Raw genomic sequence first — 19,442 nt, forward strand, 5'->3', positions numbered from 1 at the left:
TACAAGGGCAGGTGTAGAACCACAACCCTCAGCATGCAGACAGGCAGACTATATAGCAGGTATGTGAGTGGTTGTTAATCAGTATTTTGCACCTGTGCATTACTTCTCCATACAACAATTTGGCTGTCTGCATGCTGAGGGTTGTGGTTCTACACCTGTCCTTGTATTTTGTATCAGTGCATCAATAAGTATGGCTGCTGGCAGTGATTTTTTTTAAATTGACATACTCCTTTTCTGTGACTTGTATGTGATATTAATGTAGGGACTCGCAACAAAAAAATGGGGGCCCTTGACGTGCGCTTGCAAGCTTATGTATTTTGTCAAAAATATTGACGAACACCTTGTATTTATCATTACGTTTTCAGTAAGCAGTCCGGTTTTAAATACTGCAGCATTTCTGCAGCATGTGAAGAAACCCTTTAAATCCCATTCTCTGATATGACACTAGTGGCTGCTGTAGTAAATGTGTATAAAAAGTCTCCTGGTCTCCTGACAAAAATGTTGGTTTTCACAGAAGTTGTTGCTTCAGTTTCTATAGTGACAGTTTTCATTAGGCCTCACGCACACGGGCAGATTTGTATCGCGGAATATGGAGCAGGTGTCTGCCTCTGGATTCCGCAACAAAAAAACACCTATGGCATGCTGTGGAAAAGTGATTTTTCATGCACATGAGTGGAAACCAATTGCACTTTCCGCTCGTGGAGGAAAAATCGCAGCGTGCGCCCTTTTTGCATGTATTCCACACAGATGGCTTACATTGAAGTCAATTGACATCGCAGAAAGGTCACAGATTCTGCATCATCTCCAGGCAATAATGCGGGAAAAGCAGGAGTTTAAAAAAAAAATTGTACTGCGCATATCTGATGGCGAGCCGTGCCAACCATCCGCAGTACAAATTTGAAAAAAGAAAAGCAGGTACGCGTGGACGACGCTGCTGCCAGGGACGGATTCTGCATGCGGAATCCGACCTGCCTGTGTGCATGAGGCCTTAAGTTGAGGCTATTAGGGCTTCCACCCACTTGCATTTTTTTAACACTATGTTTGTTTAACACAATTGTCAGTGGGACTTTCTAATGTTAAAAACGCATTGCACAAGAATTGCAAAGCACAAACTAGCGATGCGTTTTTGACAATAGAAAGTACCATTGACATTTGCATTAAAGTTAACGCAGCATTAAACAAACACAAGTGTGTGGGAGCCCTTAGGAAGAGGGATCAGATGAACTGCAATAAATTGTAACGTCATTACTTGCCTTAATCGCAAAATCCTCATTTTCACTAAATTTCAGCCCTGCCTCAAAATGACCTGCTAACATAATTTCAGTGATGTTATGGTTAGCTCACGAGAAAGTGTTAACGAGGACAAAGCCGGTAATATTCTGTCATGGTGACTGAGTTATAAGAGCAGACTGGTTGCTATAAAAAGTAATATGGTGGTTAAAATAATTGTTTTCTCCTATTAACCATGGTTACCTCCAAGGAAACGTGCAGTCATCATTACTTTGCATTAAAAGTGCTTTAGGCCTCGTTCACACGAGCGCTGTTTTACACTGCGCTAAAAATCATGTAAACGGGCAGCTGCTCCTGGAGGAGAGAGAGAAGAAGCCCTGCGGGGCTTCAGGATTTCCCTATAGCAGGAAGAAAGGGAGTGGGGCTTCTGGGGGATTAACCAATAGCCCCGCTCTGTCTCTCCCTTATATAGGTTAATCCGCAAAGGATATCCCCATAGTGCAGAAAGATTGGGTGTGGCTAGAGAGTGGGAGGGGCTATAGGGCTTCTCAGGGATTCCCCATAGCAAAAATAAAGGGGATGGGCTAGAGGGTGGATCCCTCGCCCCCCTCTCTCTCCCTGCTATAAGGAAATCACTTGGGGAGAGAGGTGGAGGGAGTCCCCTACTGCCCCACTGCTGGGGAATTGCCTAGCAGTGGGGCTGGAAGAATCCCCAGCTGCAAATAGCAGGACATTTAAAACATGCTGCCCAGAAGCACATTTTAAATGTCCCATTGAAAATTCCTGTTAGTCACCGCAGGGATTAAGGGAACCCTTGTGGAGACCCGTCATCCCTGCGGGGACTAACAGGAGTTTACAGCGGGACATTTAAAATGTTCTTCTGGGCAGTGGCTTTAAATATCCTGCAGTAAGTAGCGGTGTATTTCCTTGGTCGGCAGAAATTGTTTTTTTCTGCACAGGAGTTTCCATAAACTCCAGCTCCCATTGGAGTCAATGGAAACTCCTGCGCAGCTTGCACCAAAGATAGGTCAGCTCCATATCTAAGCTCTGCGGCACGGACCTTAGATGCGGGCATTGTAGCTACGCATGTCCAATCTTTGGTGCGAGTATTTAGCGCATCTAAAATTCCTTCATGTAAACATTTCTATAGGAAGCCATTAGTTCTTATAGAAGCGCTCTTTTCATGCGCCTATATTGCTCGTGTGAACAAGGCCTTACACGCGAGGAGGCAAGATAGGCCCTAAGTCAGCTACAGGATGGGTTCAGCACCCGTGCAGAGCTGGTCAGTGTATCTGCACAGTGAGGCAAAGGCTTTTGGAGGCGGCCTGGTGTCAAGAAGGACCACAAGGAAGATAAATGGAGATGAAAATAAAAAAAAAAAAAAAAGTTGCGTCCTTAAGTACCAAACTAGGCCGCATCCTTAAGGGCGCCTACCCACTTGCGATTTTTTTTCCTGCGATGTTTTGCGTTTTTTCTCAAGAGCAATTAGTATAGAATGTGTTCTTGTCCATCTGGGGTTTTTTTTCCGTTTCGTGGGGTTTTTTCACATAGGAACTGTCAGTTGCATATGTGTCCTTATTTTTCTCTTAATGCACCCATGATTGTCAATGGAGGGCTGCAAAAAACGCCGCGAAAAACGCACGGAAAACGCCGCGTTTTTCACGCGCGAAAATCGGCAACGCAAGTGGGTAGGCGCCCTTGGGGGTTAAATGAGTGCAAAATATAATTAGTGTTCACAAATTACAGGCTACATAGCTATCCTATAGTGCAATGGTCTGGGCATGCTGGGAGTTGTAGTCCTACTGGAAGTCACAGGTTGTGGTTGATGATAGCGGTCTGTGTCTGCCATAAGATTCCACATTCTTCATTATTTCTCTGGATTTTTAGCATCTTGGACACAACATTCTCTGCAGGTGGTCAAAGGTCATCATAGAATCTCAGCCCCCGGGGGTACAAATTGCTCACTGGGGCAGCAGTCACATTTACCAAAATCTAACGACAGTGAGTGGATTCATGCATTAATTACTTCCACATGACCTGAATCCCCATCATCCGCTGGATAATCAGATTTCATCCTTCATTCATCTTTCAGCCGTCGGCAAGTTTCCTGATCAGTGTTCTAGTTTTATCTTATGGAGCAAAAATAATTTCCCCCCCTAAACTCTTCCCCAGAATCACCCGATTCCAGTCTTACCTTGACCTCCTAGGTTGGTGACAGATGCTGGGTGATAAGCCATATTTCCAATAACCATAGTCGCAATGCTATGTGCACTTACATTCCCCCCTTTTCCCCAGGCAGCTAGCCGCATAAAGGTAATGAAGGGGGGTGGGTGGGGGGAAACATGGCCAGCCTTAGCTATGTGCAATTCGTGCAGTCACACTGGCCACCACCTGTAGAGGGAACCCCAAGCAGATGTAGGTCCCCTTTAAGTATGCTTGAGTGGGCAGATGACCTTCTTCCGCATCTTGTGAAACTACAAGAATCCTTCTCCTTCTGGCTCATCTCCTCAGATGCTCTGAAGCACCACTGTCAGCCCATCGGCTTTACCACAACACAATTGGTTAGTTCCTCTACTGCATTCATGTTAAGAGCTTGGTTCTGGTGTTGTACCAATGTACTAAGCCTGGTTATGGTGCTGTATTAATGTTAAGAGTTTGGTTCTGGTGCTGCAATTATACTGTGAGTTTGATTGTGATGCTGAATTTATGTTATAAGCTTGAGTCTGGTTCTGTATCTATGTACTGAGCCTGTTTTTTTCTGTATTTATGTATTGAGCTTAGTGCTTATGCTATATTTATATTATGAGCTGGGTTCTGGTGTTGTACTTATGTTAGGAGTTTGGTTCTGATGCTGTATATATGTAGAGGTTGGGTTATGCTGTATTTATGAGCTTGGTTCTGGTACAGTATCGATTAACTGAGCTACTGTACTGCTATAATTGTGTCATGTGCTTGATTTTGGTGGTGCATCTATGTACCAAGATGGGTTTTGGTGCTGTATTTATGTCATGAGCTTGGTTCTGGTTCTGTAGTTAGATTATGAGCTAGGTTCTGCAACTGTATTAGGCCTCATGTCCACTGGGAAAATAAGAATTAAAATCCGCAGCGTTTTTCCCGCACGCGGATCCGCACCCCATAGGAATGCATTGACTACCCGCGGGTAGATAAATACCCGCGGATGGTAATTAAAAAATTTCTGGAGCATGAAAAAAAATGGACATGCTCCATTTTAGTGCGGATCACGCGTGCGGGAGCTCATAGAGCACAGAGCTCAATTGATCTCCCGCATGAAAAATAAAAGACAATTACAGTGCATCCGCAGCCCAAATCCACGTTACAAATCCGCAGAGGTTCTGATTTTCCCCGTGGACATGAGGCCTTAATGTACTTAGATTAGTTCATGCTATATTTATGTTATGCACTTGGTTCTGGTATAGTATTTATTCAGTGGGTATGCCGCTATCTTGCTGCTTTCTGCACAAGTAGAATACAGGCAGACTGCCTGTCAGTGCAATATATATAATTTCTTTTCTTATGACAATATATATATATATAATTTCTTTTCTTTGCATTTCGCATTTTTAACAAGGAGAAATGCAAAGTCCTACATCTGGGCAAGAAAAATGAAAAAAGTTCATACAGAATGGGAGGAATTGAGCTAAGCAGCAGCACATGTGAAAAAGACTTGGGTATACTAATAGATCATAGACTGAACATGAGTCAACAATGTGATGCAGCAGCCAAAAAGGCAAACACAATTTTGGGATGTATCAAGAGAAGCATAGAGTCTAGATAATGTGAGGTAATTATCCCCCTCTACTCTTCCTTAGTCAGACCTCATCTAGAATGCTGTGTCCAGTTCTGGGCACCCCACTTTAAAAAAGACATAGACAAACTGGAGCAAGTTCAGAGAAGAGTTGCGAAGATGGTGAGCGGTCTGCAGATCATGTCCTTGGAGGAACGGTTAAAGGATCTGGGAATGTTTAGCTTGAAAAAAAGAAGGCTGAGAGGAGACTTAATAGCTGTCTACAAATATCTGAAGGGCTGTTACAGTGCACAGGGATCAACCCTATTGTCATCTGCACAATTAAAGACTAGAAGCAATGGGATGAAACTAAAAGGGAGGAGATACAGATTAGATATTAGACGGGGAGGGTGATCAATGAGTGGAACAGGTTACCACGGGAGGTGGTGAGTTTTCCTTCAATGGAAGTGTTTAAACAAAGGCTGGACGAATATCTGTCTGGGATGATTTAGTAAATCCTGCACTGAGCAGGGGGTTGGACCCGATGACCCCGGAGGTCCCTTCCAACTCTACCATTCTATGATTCTATGACAGGGGACATGAAAAAAAATTTGCACAGGTAACCATCTAACCTAAGGACTGAGCTGGGGGGGGGGGGGGGGACAAATTATCTTGATTGAGCCTATGGATAAAAAGCAGGTTATTGTCAGGGGTAGATGGTACCATATTATAATTGATGGGGAAAGGAAGAGAGACCCTCCCTTTTGTGGGGGAAACATGAGGACGACAATACCAGATTGATATAAATCATGATCACAACATTTTGAGACAAAAATGTTTTATCAACAGTCAATCTTCATAAATATGTATAATATGTACACACCGGACCCCCGAGGGGCCCGTCATATATACTACAATAAAACGCAAGACCATAAAAACATCCAAAAGTCACACACGGACCCTATGACAACACTTCATCGCCCTCAGCAAAGTCATGAGACCCTAATCTGTAGATTCCTTCACAGTCCTATTGGTTGTTGCAGCCAGCAGGGGGCGCAAGTCCAACCGTTTGTTTCTTGCGGCGTTTGTTTAGTAATCTGTTGGTGGACGAGTTGAGATCTTTTATCTTCACTTGGTCATAGTCAACTCTCATGGTGGCCAGAGCGCTGGTCATTTCCTCCTGAGAAAAAAAAGAAGTCACACGGAATCAGAGCACAGAAGACAAAACGAGGACAAGACCGCAGGAGGGCAGTACTTCTCTGATGTTCTGCTCCCAGCATGAATGGACAGAGAAAGAGAAGACTGTGAGGAAAAGAGCTGGGATCACGGAAAGAGGAAAGATCAGGAGAAAACATGAGGTTGTGGAAAAACAATTGCAAGAGGATTAAAGCCAGTTTCACACAGCCGAGGGCGATATTGGGCGCTGCTTCCACCGGCCCCATTGAAAACAATGGGCAATATTGCAAAAAGATAGAACATGCTGCCTTTTTTTTCCTGCATAGCATTGCAGCGCGGTGCCATGCAGGAAAACATCGCTCATGTGTATGACCCCTTTCAAAAGAATGGGGTTCATATTTGTATGAGATCTGTGTGTCTTGCAACGCACAAATCTTGCACGATTTTCTTGGCCGTGTGAAACTGGCCTATAGGCATTATATCTGGGGTGAAGAAGAAAAGATCAGAACGGTAAGGAGTAGAGGGTCTAGACTTGGGAAGAGAGGGTCTAGACTTGGGAAGAGAGGGTTTGGGATTGAAACCTCATTGTGCTGAGCTCATTGCAGACTGATCACTTACCTTAACCTCATCCCAGTGTTCTTTATCTTCCTGCAGGACACGAGCTGTGTGCAGTGGGGTCTGCGGGACTTCCATGGATTGCTGCACAGAAGAAACCACCTTGTCAGCATAGGTACAACATGCTACTAGACTGATAGAAAACTAGACACCGCTCAGATAGGCAACAATTAGAGTTGAGCGAACGTACTCTGTCGAGCTTGATGCTCGTTCGAGTATTAGCGTACTCGATGGTGCTCGTTACTCGAACGTGCATCAAGCCGTGTTCGACCCCGCCCCAGTTTTTGGTCCCTCCCCACCACGACGCAGCATGTGTCAAACACACGAACCAAGAAAAAAAAAGGCTCGGGACCCGGCGTCCCGCATACAAAAATGCTTGAGTCTCTCATTGTAGCCAATGGGGTCCGTTACTCAAGTAGAGCTCTCAAATTTTACGAAAAGCTTGATTTGAATAACGCGGACCCGAGCATTTGGGTGCTCGCTCATCTCTAGCAACAATATTAAATAAAAAAAAAAAACCTAAGAAAAATGTCCACAGTCTACAGAGGGAGCAATGTGCTCCAGGTATAAATCACACAGCGCTGCCTCATGACTGAAGCTGGGACTCCTCACATAACCACCTAGTGTGTATAAACATCCTCAGGTTTTTTGGTCTCCTACTGTCCCTAATATGAGACATTTATCACAAGCTGGGAGACATTTAATGGAGAGGTCTTGGACCCCCTGATCTTGTGAATGATGAATCTACATACGTTGATCCAGGAGTGGTTCATGAACTGGGGGATTGTCATCCGCTCGGTCGGATCCGTCCTCAGAAGGTGCTGGATCATCTGTTTGGCTGTTAGAAAAAGGAAGAAGTAGTGAAGTCAGTCAGTCTCATTCATTAATCACTAGTACACACTTCCATTAAGCAGACTTTAGTGCAACATCAGATGGTTGATTGTGAGCGGCAATTAGAGTAGGGCTACACAGTGACTTCAGCTGTGACACAGATTGCGCGACCAAAGATTGCAGACAAAGGGAGATGAGAGTCCATCATGGATTTATGCTACAATCTACTCTCAGCCTCTGGGGTTGACTATCGACTCCCCTCCTCCAGATTGATTTCTGCCACAAACGCATGGATGCTAATTAGAACATTATGTTGTTTTTCCGCATCTTGCTTATATTCTGTATATTCTGTTTATATCTATTATTTATCTTTCTTGATACCTTGAATATATATGTACTTTTATCACTTTAAGGCCAAATGCACATGGCCGGATTTGCATTGCGGAATCCGGAGCAAGCATCCGCAGCAAATACTACCCATAGACATCCTATTAAAAATCGCTTTTTCCTGTCCATGAGCGGAAATCAATTGCAGCATGTTCGATTCCAGCGTGGATGCAGACATAGGGGTAAGAGCGATGGCTGTCCCCTACTCCATCACACCTCTCTCGCCTCTACTCCCAACTGAGCTGCTTCATCTCCAACCTGCATAGACAGTTTCATCTCTCCACAGCCTCACCATCCGCAACGGCGACACTTACGCTCCATTGTCTACACTTCTGCCTGCTCCATCCTGCACATGCCTCACCACCATCCGCAAAGACTGACTAGCTCACACCCATGCTTGCTTTGTCCATGCTGATGTTTATGCTTCGTGTTGCCCATGCTATGTTATGTTATTGCTCGCTTTGTTGCTCACGCTTATGTAATACTCTGTCCTGTCCCTGTATATGCTTACGCTATGCTCCTTTCTCTGCACTGAGTGCTCCCCTCCACTTTCGCCTCCGCCTCACCACCTGCCACGAACTGCTGCACACACATCCCGCCTCACCTACCCCACTGCTCATTTGAGTGTGTCGCGTACCTCAACATGGCCGCTCGACCTAGCAGGAGGCAAGTTTACCCCTCTAACACTAACACCCTGCACATTAACACCCTCATCTTTGCTCTAACCTCTACCGCTATCCTCACTGCCTGCTTCCACACCTTCCTCCTACGTCCAGCCTCAACAAACCCTACATCAGCCCCTCCCTGCTCTCCTCACCCATGCACAGCTCTCACACACTCCTCAACTCCCTCAAATGCCTTCTTTGCCCCCTCACCGCCAAGAAACACCACAGCCACCCGCACAAATCCCTCAACCATCTGCTCACCCTCACTACCCTGTTACTTTTAGTTGCGGGGGACATCTGCCGTAATCCCGGGCCATCCTGTACCGCTCCCAGCCACCCCCCCCCCACACCAAACCTACACACACCCCCAAGCCCAATCTCTAGTCCACACGCATTCCCCCCTGTTCACTTCAAATGTGCCCTCTGGAACTCCCAATCTGCATGCAACAAACTCCTTATCATCCACAACCTCTTCACTGCTAAGCGCCTAAATCTATTCACCCTCACCAAAACCTGGATTCAGCAGTCCAACTCTGCCTCCCCCACTGCATTTTCCTTTGATGGCCTGCAGTTCTCCCACACCCCCAAATCAGATGACAGGCACAGCGGCAAAGTAGGTGTTCTCCTCTCGCCAAACTGCACCTTCCAGCTTATTCCCCTGGCTCCTTCCCTCACCTTCTCATCTTTCAAAGTACATACCCTGCGACTCTTCCGTCTACTCCCTCTACGTGTTGCAGTTATCTACCGGTCCCCAGACTCCTCCCACTTATTCCTTGATCATTTTTCTGCCTGTCTTCCCCATTTCCTCTCCTGCGAACTCCCAACCCTCATCCTAGGTGACTTCAACAACCCCTATTAACAACCCCATCTCCCCATCTGCTAACCAACTTCTAACCCTCACCTCCTCTTTCAGCCTATCACAAGTCTCCGACTCCTCCATTCACAGAGACGGTAACATTCTCGATCTAATCTTCCTTCGCCTCTGCCCCTCACTTTACTAACTCCCCTCTTCTCACTCTCGGACCACAATCTCCTCTTCATTAGGCACCCTAACATCTCCCCAGACCCTCCCATGTATCACTCTTCCAGACCGTCCGCACCCAACAATTTGCAAAGACTCTACAGTCCTCCTTGTCCCCCATCTATCTCCTCTCATGCCACAACCTGGCTGCCGAACATTACTCCAACACCCTCAGATGCGCCATGGATGAAGTGACACCCCCCGTGACCAGAGCACTAAACCTCAGACCACGACAATCTTGGCTCATGCCCCAAACGCACTTCATCCGGCGGTGCTCTAGGTGCGCTGAATGGTGGTGATGTAAATCCAAATAGCCTGCGGACTTCATCCAGTTCAAATTTATAGTTAAAACCTATAATCTCGCCCTCCACCATGCTAAACAAGTCTATTTCACCTCTCTCGTCTCCTTACTATCCCACAACCCCAAAAGACTCTTCGACACATTCCATTCCCTCCTCAGCCCCAAAAAACAGGCCCCCACGACGGATCTCAGTGCCGAAGAGCTAGCCACACATTTCAAAGAAAAAAAAATTGAAATTATCTGCAAAGAATTCCCCAAACATTGCACAGCTAGCCCTTATCCCAGCCTCTTCAGCACCGCACCCATCACTCACTCACTATCTGTACTCAAACCAATGACAGAAGAAATCTTTAGACTGCTTTCCGCTGCCCGCCCCCCACCACCTGCACTAGCGACACTCTCCCCTCACACCTCCTCCAGTCCCTCTCCCTAGCTGTCATCACCCACCTCACTACCATCTTCAACCTCTCCCTGACCTCTGGCATTTTCCCCTCCCCTTTCAAACACTACACCATATCTCCTCTGCTATAGAAACCGACCCTCGACCCAACAGACGCTGCCAACTACTAACCCGTCTCTAACCTCTCCTTTATCTCTAAACTACTTGAATGCCTGGTCTATTTCTGCCTCACATGCTTTCTTTCTCGACCCCCTCCAGTCGGGTTTCTGCCCCCTCCACTCGACCGAAACCGCCCTCACAGAATTGTCTAATGGAGGGGCGACTACTCTCTACTAATCCTCCTTGACCTCTCCGCAGCATTTGACACTGTTAACCATCACCTCCTCCTAGTATGCTTCGCTCTATCGGCCTAAAGGACATTGCTCTCTCCTGGTTCTCCTCCTACCTCTCCAACCGCACTTTCAGCGTCTCCTTTGCTGGCTCTATATCCTCTCCACTTCCTCTCGCTGTCGGGGTCCCCCAGGGCTCGGTCCTTGGCCCCCTTCTCTTCTCTATTTATACAGCCCCAATCAGGATAACCACTCGCAGATTTGGCTTTCAACATCACCTCTATGCCGATGACACCCAGCTATACACCTCCTCTGGTGACATCTCTGCACCTTTCCTCAAAAACATCACAGACTGTCTGTCCGCTGTCTCTAACACTATGTCCTCCCTTTTTCTCAAACTTAACCTCTCAAAAACTGACCTTGTTTTTCTACCCTCTACCAGCTGACCTCCCCTCAAACATCTCCATATCATAAGCTGGCACTACCATATCCCCCTGACAGCACGTCCGCTGCCTAGGGGTCACATTGGACTCGGACCTCTCCTTCACCCCCACATCTAACCCCTGGCCCGAACATGCCATTTATTCTCACCATAAAACACTTTCATTATTTTAGGCTTACACAAAAGCATTTTTTTTACAATGCACTGAAATCTATGGGGCAAAAAAAAAAAAATGCTTAGATCCATTTTAATTCCATTTTTCCGCCCTAAAAATGAAACATAGAGACGAAGTTGTGACTTAAGCCCTAAATGCAGGTTGGGCCCTTAGGCTGCCATTTTGCAGGGCTAAACTACAATATTACGCAGTGCAACCTGCATCACAGCCACAATCGCTATGTAGCTCTAGCCTTACCCTGATTGTTATGCCAGGGTCTGCTCCATCTGACATTGTTGCAGTTCTAGTATAAAAGCCTCTTTCACCCCAGTGCTACTGGTATTTACTTCCACTGTACATGCCAGACCCAACCTGGTATTTTGTGTCGGATGTGCACCAAAACCTTTGAATGTAGCAGATGATCAGACACGAACGTTTGTTTCTCCGATTTCCAACCCATGTGAAAGAGCATATTATCAGCTGACAAATAAAATACCTAAATCTGCTTGCCGGCGGCATAATTCTCCACATAAAAGGGGAGACGTGCCGTCACTGTATGCGCTCTGTATGGGGACAAATGGTCGTAGTAACAATTGTTTGTCCTCAATCCAGAAGATGGCCAGGAAGGAGCACTGATTGACCTGCTTAGTCGATCCGTGCTCAATTACATTAGCCTGACGATTGCTTAATGTAAAAGGACCCCTAATTATACTCCAGTCACATCCAAAGCTAACGATTCTGCTAGTTTCCTGCTTCCAGAGAGCAATGCATTGTGGGAGCTCAGATAAGATATATAGTTAGACTATGTTGCCAGGTCACATGTCTGTCAGCGTGAGTAGAGTTAATCTGCTGTCTGTTTCCAATAGTAGCCAGCAGAATTCTAAAACTAAAGCTGCTTTGGGTGTGACTGGAGGAAATCACATCATTTCAAATGGGTATAAATTGTAGTGAAGTGTTTAGACGTTCCTATTAAGGCCATCCCTTTAAGGCTGCATACCTTCTTCCGACACGTCATTCCATTCGGGTGCTGGAAATTCATACTGCCCCATCCGGATTCTCTTCTTCATCCCAGGGGAGATGGCTTGGCCAGTGTTGGAGTAGAAAGGAGGGTAACCACATAGCCTGCGGACCAAAATTAACATTCTCATTATGGGATACCAGTCTGGATACAACAACTCATACAAGAGTTGTCACCCAGCTTTCCCAGATGCTGACAGAACTGAGAAACGTCTGACTGTTGCAATTCAAGTGAATGAGCAGCGGCAAGTGAGAAGCGGCACAGTGTGTTATACTTACAGGATGTACATGATGACCCCCAGCGACCACATGTCACATGACTTGTCATACTTTTCTGGACCTAGCACTTCAGGAGCTGCAAAGAGGAGATGATCTGTTACAATGTGTCTGCAGCCTCCTTCAGGATGACTGGCTATGACACCCAGAAATGCTCCGCTGCACTCACCCACGTAGTATGGAGTGTAGCACGGAGTCTGCAGCGCATTCTGAATCAGCGTCTCCTTAGAAAAGCCAAAATCAGTGATTTTCAGCTCCGCATTGCTGTCCTTGGATGTGTAGAGGAGATTCTCAGGCTGTAGGATCCAAAAGGTAAAGAGTCAGTATAAGACACCAGATCACCAGCCATCAGTAAGAAGAACATAAAACACCATATCAGCAGCCGTCAGTAAGAATACAAAGTATGAGATATGAGATCACCAGCTGTCAGTAAGAACAGGAAATATAAGATATCAGATCACTAGCCGTCAATAAGAATAGGAAGTATAAGATTTCAGATCACCAGGCATCTGTAAGAACAGGAAGGGTTATATATCAGATCACCATCTGTCAGTAAGAACAAGAAATATGACATAGATCAGTATAAGACACCAGATTACCAGCTATCAGTAAGAACCATTAGTCTAAGGCTGGCTTCACATAAGCACAAGTTCAATTGCACGCGTCTCAGCATAAGGTATTTGCGCACTGAGCAAGGTTTTTTTTTTTGCAGGCGTAACGGCATATTCATCCGCACTTTTTCTGCCCGCAGGGCATGTTCATTTCTGCGCGTCAAATAAACAAACTAATTGAAATGGCTAATTAGTTGCAGAGGTGTTCTTGTTCCAGCACATAAGAGAGATGGAACAATACCTCTGCAGCGCGTCACAGGTCTCTTGCTAGCCAAGTCAGAAACCTACTGCACACTGAAGAGGGGCAAACCCCCTGAAACTGCTGTCTGTATATTGATTCTGGCTTGGTTTTCAATTCCCAGTCATTGTTACAAGGCTTGTATAAAGAGTCTAACATTGACTTGCAGGAATGTTGCCTTCCAATAGGTGGCGCTGCAGAGGTATTGTTCTAGCTCCTTTAATTGCATATTACCCAGAGGAGCATGAATGGCCTTATAAGGCTCCTTACTCACTCACCTTCTAGGAGCTCTCCTAGGGAAAAAAGATAGCGTTTCTGTTCCAGCACAATTACGCAGTGTTTCACACATCTCCTTGCGTATTGCGCGCGCATTTGCACCCCCTGCTTCCCCCATTGATCTCTATGAGGAGCTTTGGTGTGCAAATATGCAGAAAGATAGGGCAGGTTTTATTTTTTTTGCGTGAACGAAGTGGTTCTGTTCTCTGTGTATTGCACGTGCAAATACGCCTGTGTGAAGCCGGCCTAAGACACTAGATCACCAGTAAGATCGGAAAGTATAAGACATCAGATCACCAGTCGTCAGCCTTCAATAAGAATAGTCAGTATAAGTCACCAGATCACCAGTCGTTAGTAAGAACTATTAGTATGAGACACCAGATCACCATCTGTCAGAACAGGAAGTATAAGATACCAGATCAGTATACCCCATAGCTGCAGATGCCCCCAATTATGCCACACACCTTTACATCTCGGTGAGCGATGTTCAGTGCATGGAGATGCTTAATGGCCATTCCGATGTCACGCATGATCTCAGACGCCTCTAAAGATAGATGAGAATAATTATCAACAATGATCAAAATCTCTGCTTGCAGTTAGTGAATGGAAACAGTACTTGTGTACCTTCAGAGTCTGACCAAGTTCTACTCACACAGCTGATGTGACTTTGTAACAAATCAGTGCAGACAATCCTCTGTGAGCTGAACAAAGAACAGCACAACCTCCCTCCTGTCCTGGACTGCAGGCGGATGGCTCCGATGGTCCGACCTGCACTGATACACTGTAACGAGTCCATCAGCTGTGTGAGGAGGACGAGGCTTTAGCTCTAAAACTATGAAAATTCCTATTCAGTAACAGCAAACAGAGATCTTTAAATGGCGAGGAATTGACGACAAAGTCAGGCTGATGAAGCTGCATTTATAACAATTAATCTCGTGATCTCACCTCGCTCAGTGAACGCTTGGTCCCCCCTCTTCTGGATCCTCGTAAAGAGCTCCCCACCCTGCATGCTGAGTACAAAATACGAGAGACACAGTGAGCAGCAGGAAGGAAACCAAGGATGCTGCCATAAAGTGAACTGCTGTTAAGAATTGACCAACACCACTGGGGGGCAGCAGCTGCTACATCACTGATAGTTGTACATTATCCTACATGGAAAATGGGAATCATACCCGATTCCTTAGGCTGTTTTACCACAAGTGGTGACAGAATTTAATGAGCCTCCAACCAGAAATACCAGAGACATCACAATCCTCATCAAAACAGGCAGCCAGGTTCACAAACTATTACATATAGCAGTCATGTGATCTGCGAGTAACAACTGGTATAAGAGGTGGGAGCTGCCTGCAGGTTATTGTCATCTGATAACAAGTCCTGAGTCATTAAAGCATTACATTCTTTACACTATTATACACTCTTTGTCAAAAAGCAATCACGCCCCTAGAAGAAGTTGTCGTTTTACTGCAAAACTCGTCCTGCAGTTCCATATCAGGCAGATATACAAATGATGAGAGTTGTGGTGATTAGATAACAGTCTTGTCACTCGAGGCCCTAAAAGTGGTTCCCCCTGGCCTATAAGAGGCTCTCGGAGGCTCCTTGTGTGTAGTGACCTCTTCTTCCGCTTGTGTGGAGCTTGTTGGCCACTAGACGCCTCTACGACGCAGAGAAGGGATGTCACCCCGTTACCAGAGTCTGAGAGGGGCGCATTATTGGCATGTGAAAAGCTGGATGGTCTTATCGATAAATTGCCGCCACCTGGGCCATTCTGACCAGACTGTTAGATGTTGGGACCAGTGGATGTGTGAGGGATCACAAGGCTCCTGGGCTCAGGACCACCCGACAGACCACGAGTAGTGAGGATCATCTGATCGACAAGCACAAGCAGCTCCAACTATTTTGTTATTCACCATTCAGAGACAGATGGCGCCGTCATTACACCCCTGTGTCTGTCGGAACCATTTTCAGAAGGAAGAATAAAAAGCATTTACAGAGACCAGGATGGATGAACGCAGAACTTGCACACATGTTAAAAACAAAGAAAAATATGTTTACCAAATGGAAAGAGGGGGGAATATCTAAAGAAAAATATAGTGTGATCTGCAGAAACTGTAGGGCAAGTGTCAGAAAAGCTAAAGCTAATAATGAATTGAGGCTTACAACAGGGGTCAAAAGCAATTAAAAAGGATTTTGGGGGTATGTCAAAAGCAAAAGAAAAGTCAAAGATAGTATTGGATGCTTACAGGATGAAAATGGTGAATTGGTTTAAGAATGATGTTGAGAAGGCCAAACTTTTAAATTCCTATTTTGTATCTGTTTTCTCTCAGAAAGTAGATGGAGCATTAACTGATCTTCCCTGTGCTATTGGGGGAATACAAGAATGCAGGCTATCTATAAGCAGAGAGATGGTGAGGGAACACTTAGCTAACTTAAATGAATTCAAGGCTCAAGGTCCAGATGAATTACATCCTAGGATATTAAAGGAAGCAGCGAAGCTAATTGCTGAACTACTCGCCATAATCTTTGAAAATTCCTGGAGAATAGGAAAAGGCTCTGTCCTAGGCCCAGTGTTGTTCAACATTTTTATAAATGATCTGGAGGAGGGAATTGATGGGAAACTGATCAAATTTACTGACGACACAAAGCTAGGAGGGATAGCTAACACTAGGGAGAGAGAAAGTATTCAAAAAGATCTAGAAAAGCTTGAACAGTGGGCGGCGACTAACAGAATGGTATTTAACAAGGAGAAATGCAAAGTCCTACAGCTGGGCAAGAAAAATGAAACAAAACCCATAAAGAATGGGAGGAATTGGGCTAAGCAGCAGCACATGTGAAAAAGACTTGGGTACCGTTTGGTGCGGAAAACAAATTGCAGCATGCTCCATTTCAGTGTGGATTTCGTGCGGATGGACTTCTTAGAAGTCAATGGGTGCGGTCGATCCGCAGTGCATCTGCAAATACAATTGCGGATGCACTACGGATTTGAAAGTTAAAATCAATTAGGTATGTGGGGAAAAGGATCGGAGGTGGGGTTGCAGAATTTTTCTGCGCAGATGATCCACAGTACATCCATGGAAAATTCTTCTTAAAAATCGCATGAAATAATTTCCGCACTGGCACGCAGGTTTTCCGCTGTGAAAATCTGCAAGTGCCGTAGACATCGGGGCTTAGTTTCATGGCACCGATTGCATGGACTGTCTTTCACACCCACTGTCATCTCCATTTGCAGTGGTGTTGTGAACAATGAAACTGGACGCTACGGAGTGGAACCAGGTTGTCTTCAGCGACGAATCCAGGTGAGTGCCTCATTCCTGCCTTTGCTGTGGAGCGGCACACTACCCCCACTGCTGGTGTGATGGTCTGGGGAGCATCACATGACAGTTGGTCACCCCTAATAGTGGTACGAGGGACAATGACAGCTCAGTGATATGTTCAGGACATCCTGCAGCCACATGTGTTCCTCTCGTGGCGGCTTCCAAGAGGCATTTTCCAGCAGGATAATGGTCGGCCGCACACACAAGAGGGTCACAGTGCAGTTACCGAGGCGCAGGGCCCAAAGCTGAGGAGATGGTGGGGTAGCTGTTAGGGAAGTGACGGTGGCACTACCATCTCCTCCCCTGAGGGACGCATGCAACCCTTTACCAAGGCCCTGGCAGGCCCCTCCAGGAAACGTTCTTGCAATGGAGGATTAGCTTTAGGACAACTGTGATTTGTGAGGAGGCAACTCGAGGCATCTTGATACATACAGTTCTCGTTATCTGTAGCATCACTGTCCCAGACTACTTCCCTCACTGTCTCTACCAGCCAACACTCACTGTTTAGTTGTCCATTAGGACACACTCTCAATCCTTCCATGACTTCCAAACTCTAGACAAACTGGGGGTGAAACGAGGTATTCTCAATTTCCATGTAGATGGGATACTGCTCCGCTTCCCCCATCTTGGAAAGGCCTAGATGGGACTTTCTTCTGACGGTCACACTTCCCTCAGATGGATTGTAATCCACAAGGAGACATGCAAGCTCACTTAGAGACTGTCTGGCGGGCTGACTGATTGCTGGGTTCTCTGATCATCCAATCTCCATCTCTATCTCTCTTGACTCTCCTCATTTGCACACCTTGCAAACACATATATCTTTCATGCTCATGTGACAACATTAGATACACACAAACTGTTACATTATGGACAGTTATGGAGGGGCCAGATATGTATACCTCAGGCCGCTACAACAGGAATGTCTCCACAACATTGTCACACTTCTGTGGCTGCCCGGTCACCAGATTTATTGCCAAAAGAACATATGTCCAAGCTATAGGAGCCCAACAAGGTACTAGAGCCTCCATGCCCCCCGTATCACATCTTGTATCCACGCTAGAGATATTGCAACAGGGTACAAGAGCCTCCATGCCCACAAATATCACATCTTGTATCCAAGCTAGAGGCGGTACAACAGGGTACTAGAGCCTTCAAGCCCGCGCATATCACATTTTATATCCAAGCTAGAGGCAGTACAACAGGGTATTAGAGCCTCCATGCCCCCCATATCACATCATGTATCCAAGCTAGAGGCGGTACAACAGGGTATTAGAGCCTCCATGCCCGCCCATATGACATCTTGTATTCAAGCTAGAGGCGGTACAACAGGTTACTAGAGCCTTCATGCCCGCCCGTATCACATCTTGTATCCAAGCTAGAGGTGGTACAACAGGGTACTAGAGCCTCCCTTCAAGGGATCAGTTTTCCACAATAAGTGACCCCTTCGCTCTGATATTGTAATCACTTTTATCAACATTACAATTACACAGAGAACGTTTATTTCCGTTCCGACAACTTCTAGCAGAGGGATTAGGTTTGACAATGAGTGTATATCAGAGGTGTCTAATATGTGGTGTTTTATTTGAAACCCCACTCCTTTATTAGACCCCCGACCCCTCTAACATTTGGTGCTTCCCTGTATGGAAATCAACCATTCTGTCTAAGAGAAATAGGAAGACGGCAAAAAGCGCAAAAATTGTATCATTGAGCAGCGGAAAAATATCTCCTGGACAGTTGGATTTAGATTTCTGTTGCACTGTGCTGATGGGAGGTCAGAATTTGGCGCAAGCAGCATGAATCGATGACCCCTTCCTAGCAGCTGATCAGAACATGTCAGCACCTCCATCTAATGTGCAATAGCTACAAGAAGCTTCCTGTCCGCAGGGGCCGATATTAGTGCAGAACAATTTTATCACCTTGTGGACTCTACATCACGTAGAATTGCTGTGGCTCTGAAAGCCAAAGGGGGTCCAACGCACTACTGGATGGGGGGCTCTAATAAAGAGGCCATTCAGTGTGTACATCTCTGTTTTTGCACAGTCAGCGCCATTCTCACCACTCCATGACAATCAGCAGGCATCGCTTCCCTCGGTGGATATTTTCGTAGACGTCCAGCACTGACACGATATGCGGTCCCCCTGACGCTCTGGTATGGTAATCCACCTCTCGCCGGGATTTGGGGCTGTCATAGAGAATCTGGGGGGACACAAGAGAATATCGAGGTAAATAGAAGGATGAAACCAGTAGGAATTATAATAAAGTGTGACCACAGTAGCCGACCACGTCTCATCTTCCTCCATTCAAAAATTTATTTCTAGGTCCTCTGCAGCATTTTCAGCTTGCATTCAGTGTTGGTGCACTTGTCACATGTGTCCCTGTAACAGACAACATGCAATGCATCTTAAAGGGACACTCCA

General features: G+C 45.9%; 1 protein-coding gene across 1 annotated transcript in view; it reads right to left on the reverse strand.

Moving 5' to 3' along the window:
* Positions 1–5,796: 5,796 nt before the first annotated feature.
* The window catches only part of MAPKAPK3 (MAPK activated protein kinase 3), a 36,452-nt gene continuing 22,806 nt past the window's right edge, over positions 5,797–19,442 (reverse strand). The window contains exons 2-10 of the mRNA XM_066596897.1: positions 19,082–19,221; positions 14,660–14,724; positions 14,179–14,258; positions 12,759–12,885; positions 12,593–12,668; positions 12,294–12,418; positions 7,519–7,604; positions 6,770–6,850; positions 5,797–6,155 (exon numbers count right to left, since the gene is read on the reverse strand). Coding sequence (XP_066452994.1) covers positions 6,003–6,155; positions 6,770–6,850; positions 7,519–7,604; positions 12,294–12,418; positions 12,593–12,668; positions 12,759–12,885; positions 14,179–14,258; positions 14,660–14,724; positions 19,082–19,221 — 933 coding nt within the window. The 3' untranslated portion in view covers positions 5,797–6,002. The remainder of the gene's footprint in view (positions 6,156–6,769; positions 6,851–7,518; positions 7,605–12,293; positions 12,419–12,592; positions 12,669–12,758; positions 12,886–14,178; positions 14,259–14,659; positions 14,725–19,081; positions 19,222–19,442) is intronic.

This window comes from Eleutherodactylus coqui, chromosome 3 (genome assembly GCF_035609145.1).
Source record: "Eleutherodactylus coqui strain aEleCoq1 chromosome 3, aEleCoq1.hap1, whole genome shotgun sequence".
Classification (NCBI taxonomy): domain Eukaryota; kingdom Metazoa; phylum Chordata; class Amphibia; order Anura; family Eleutherodactylidae; genus Eleutherodactylus; species Eleutherodactylus coqui.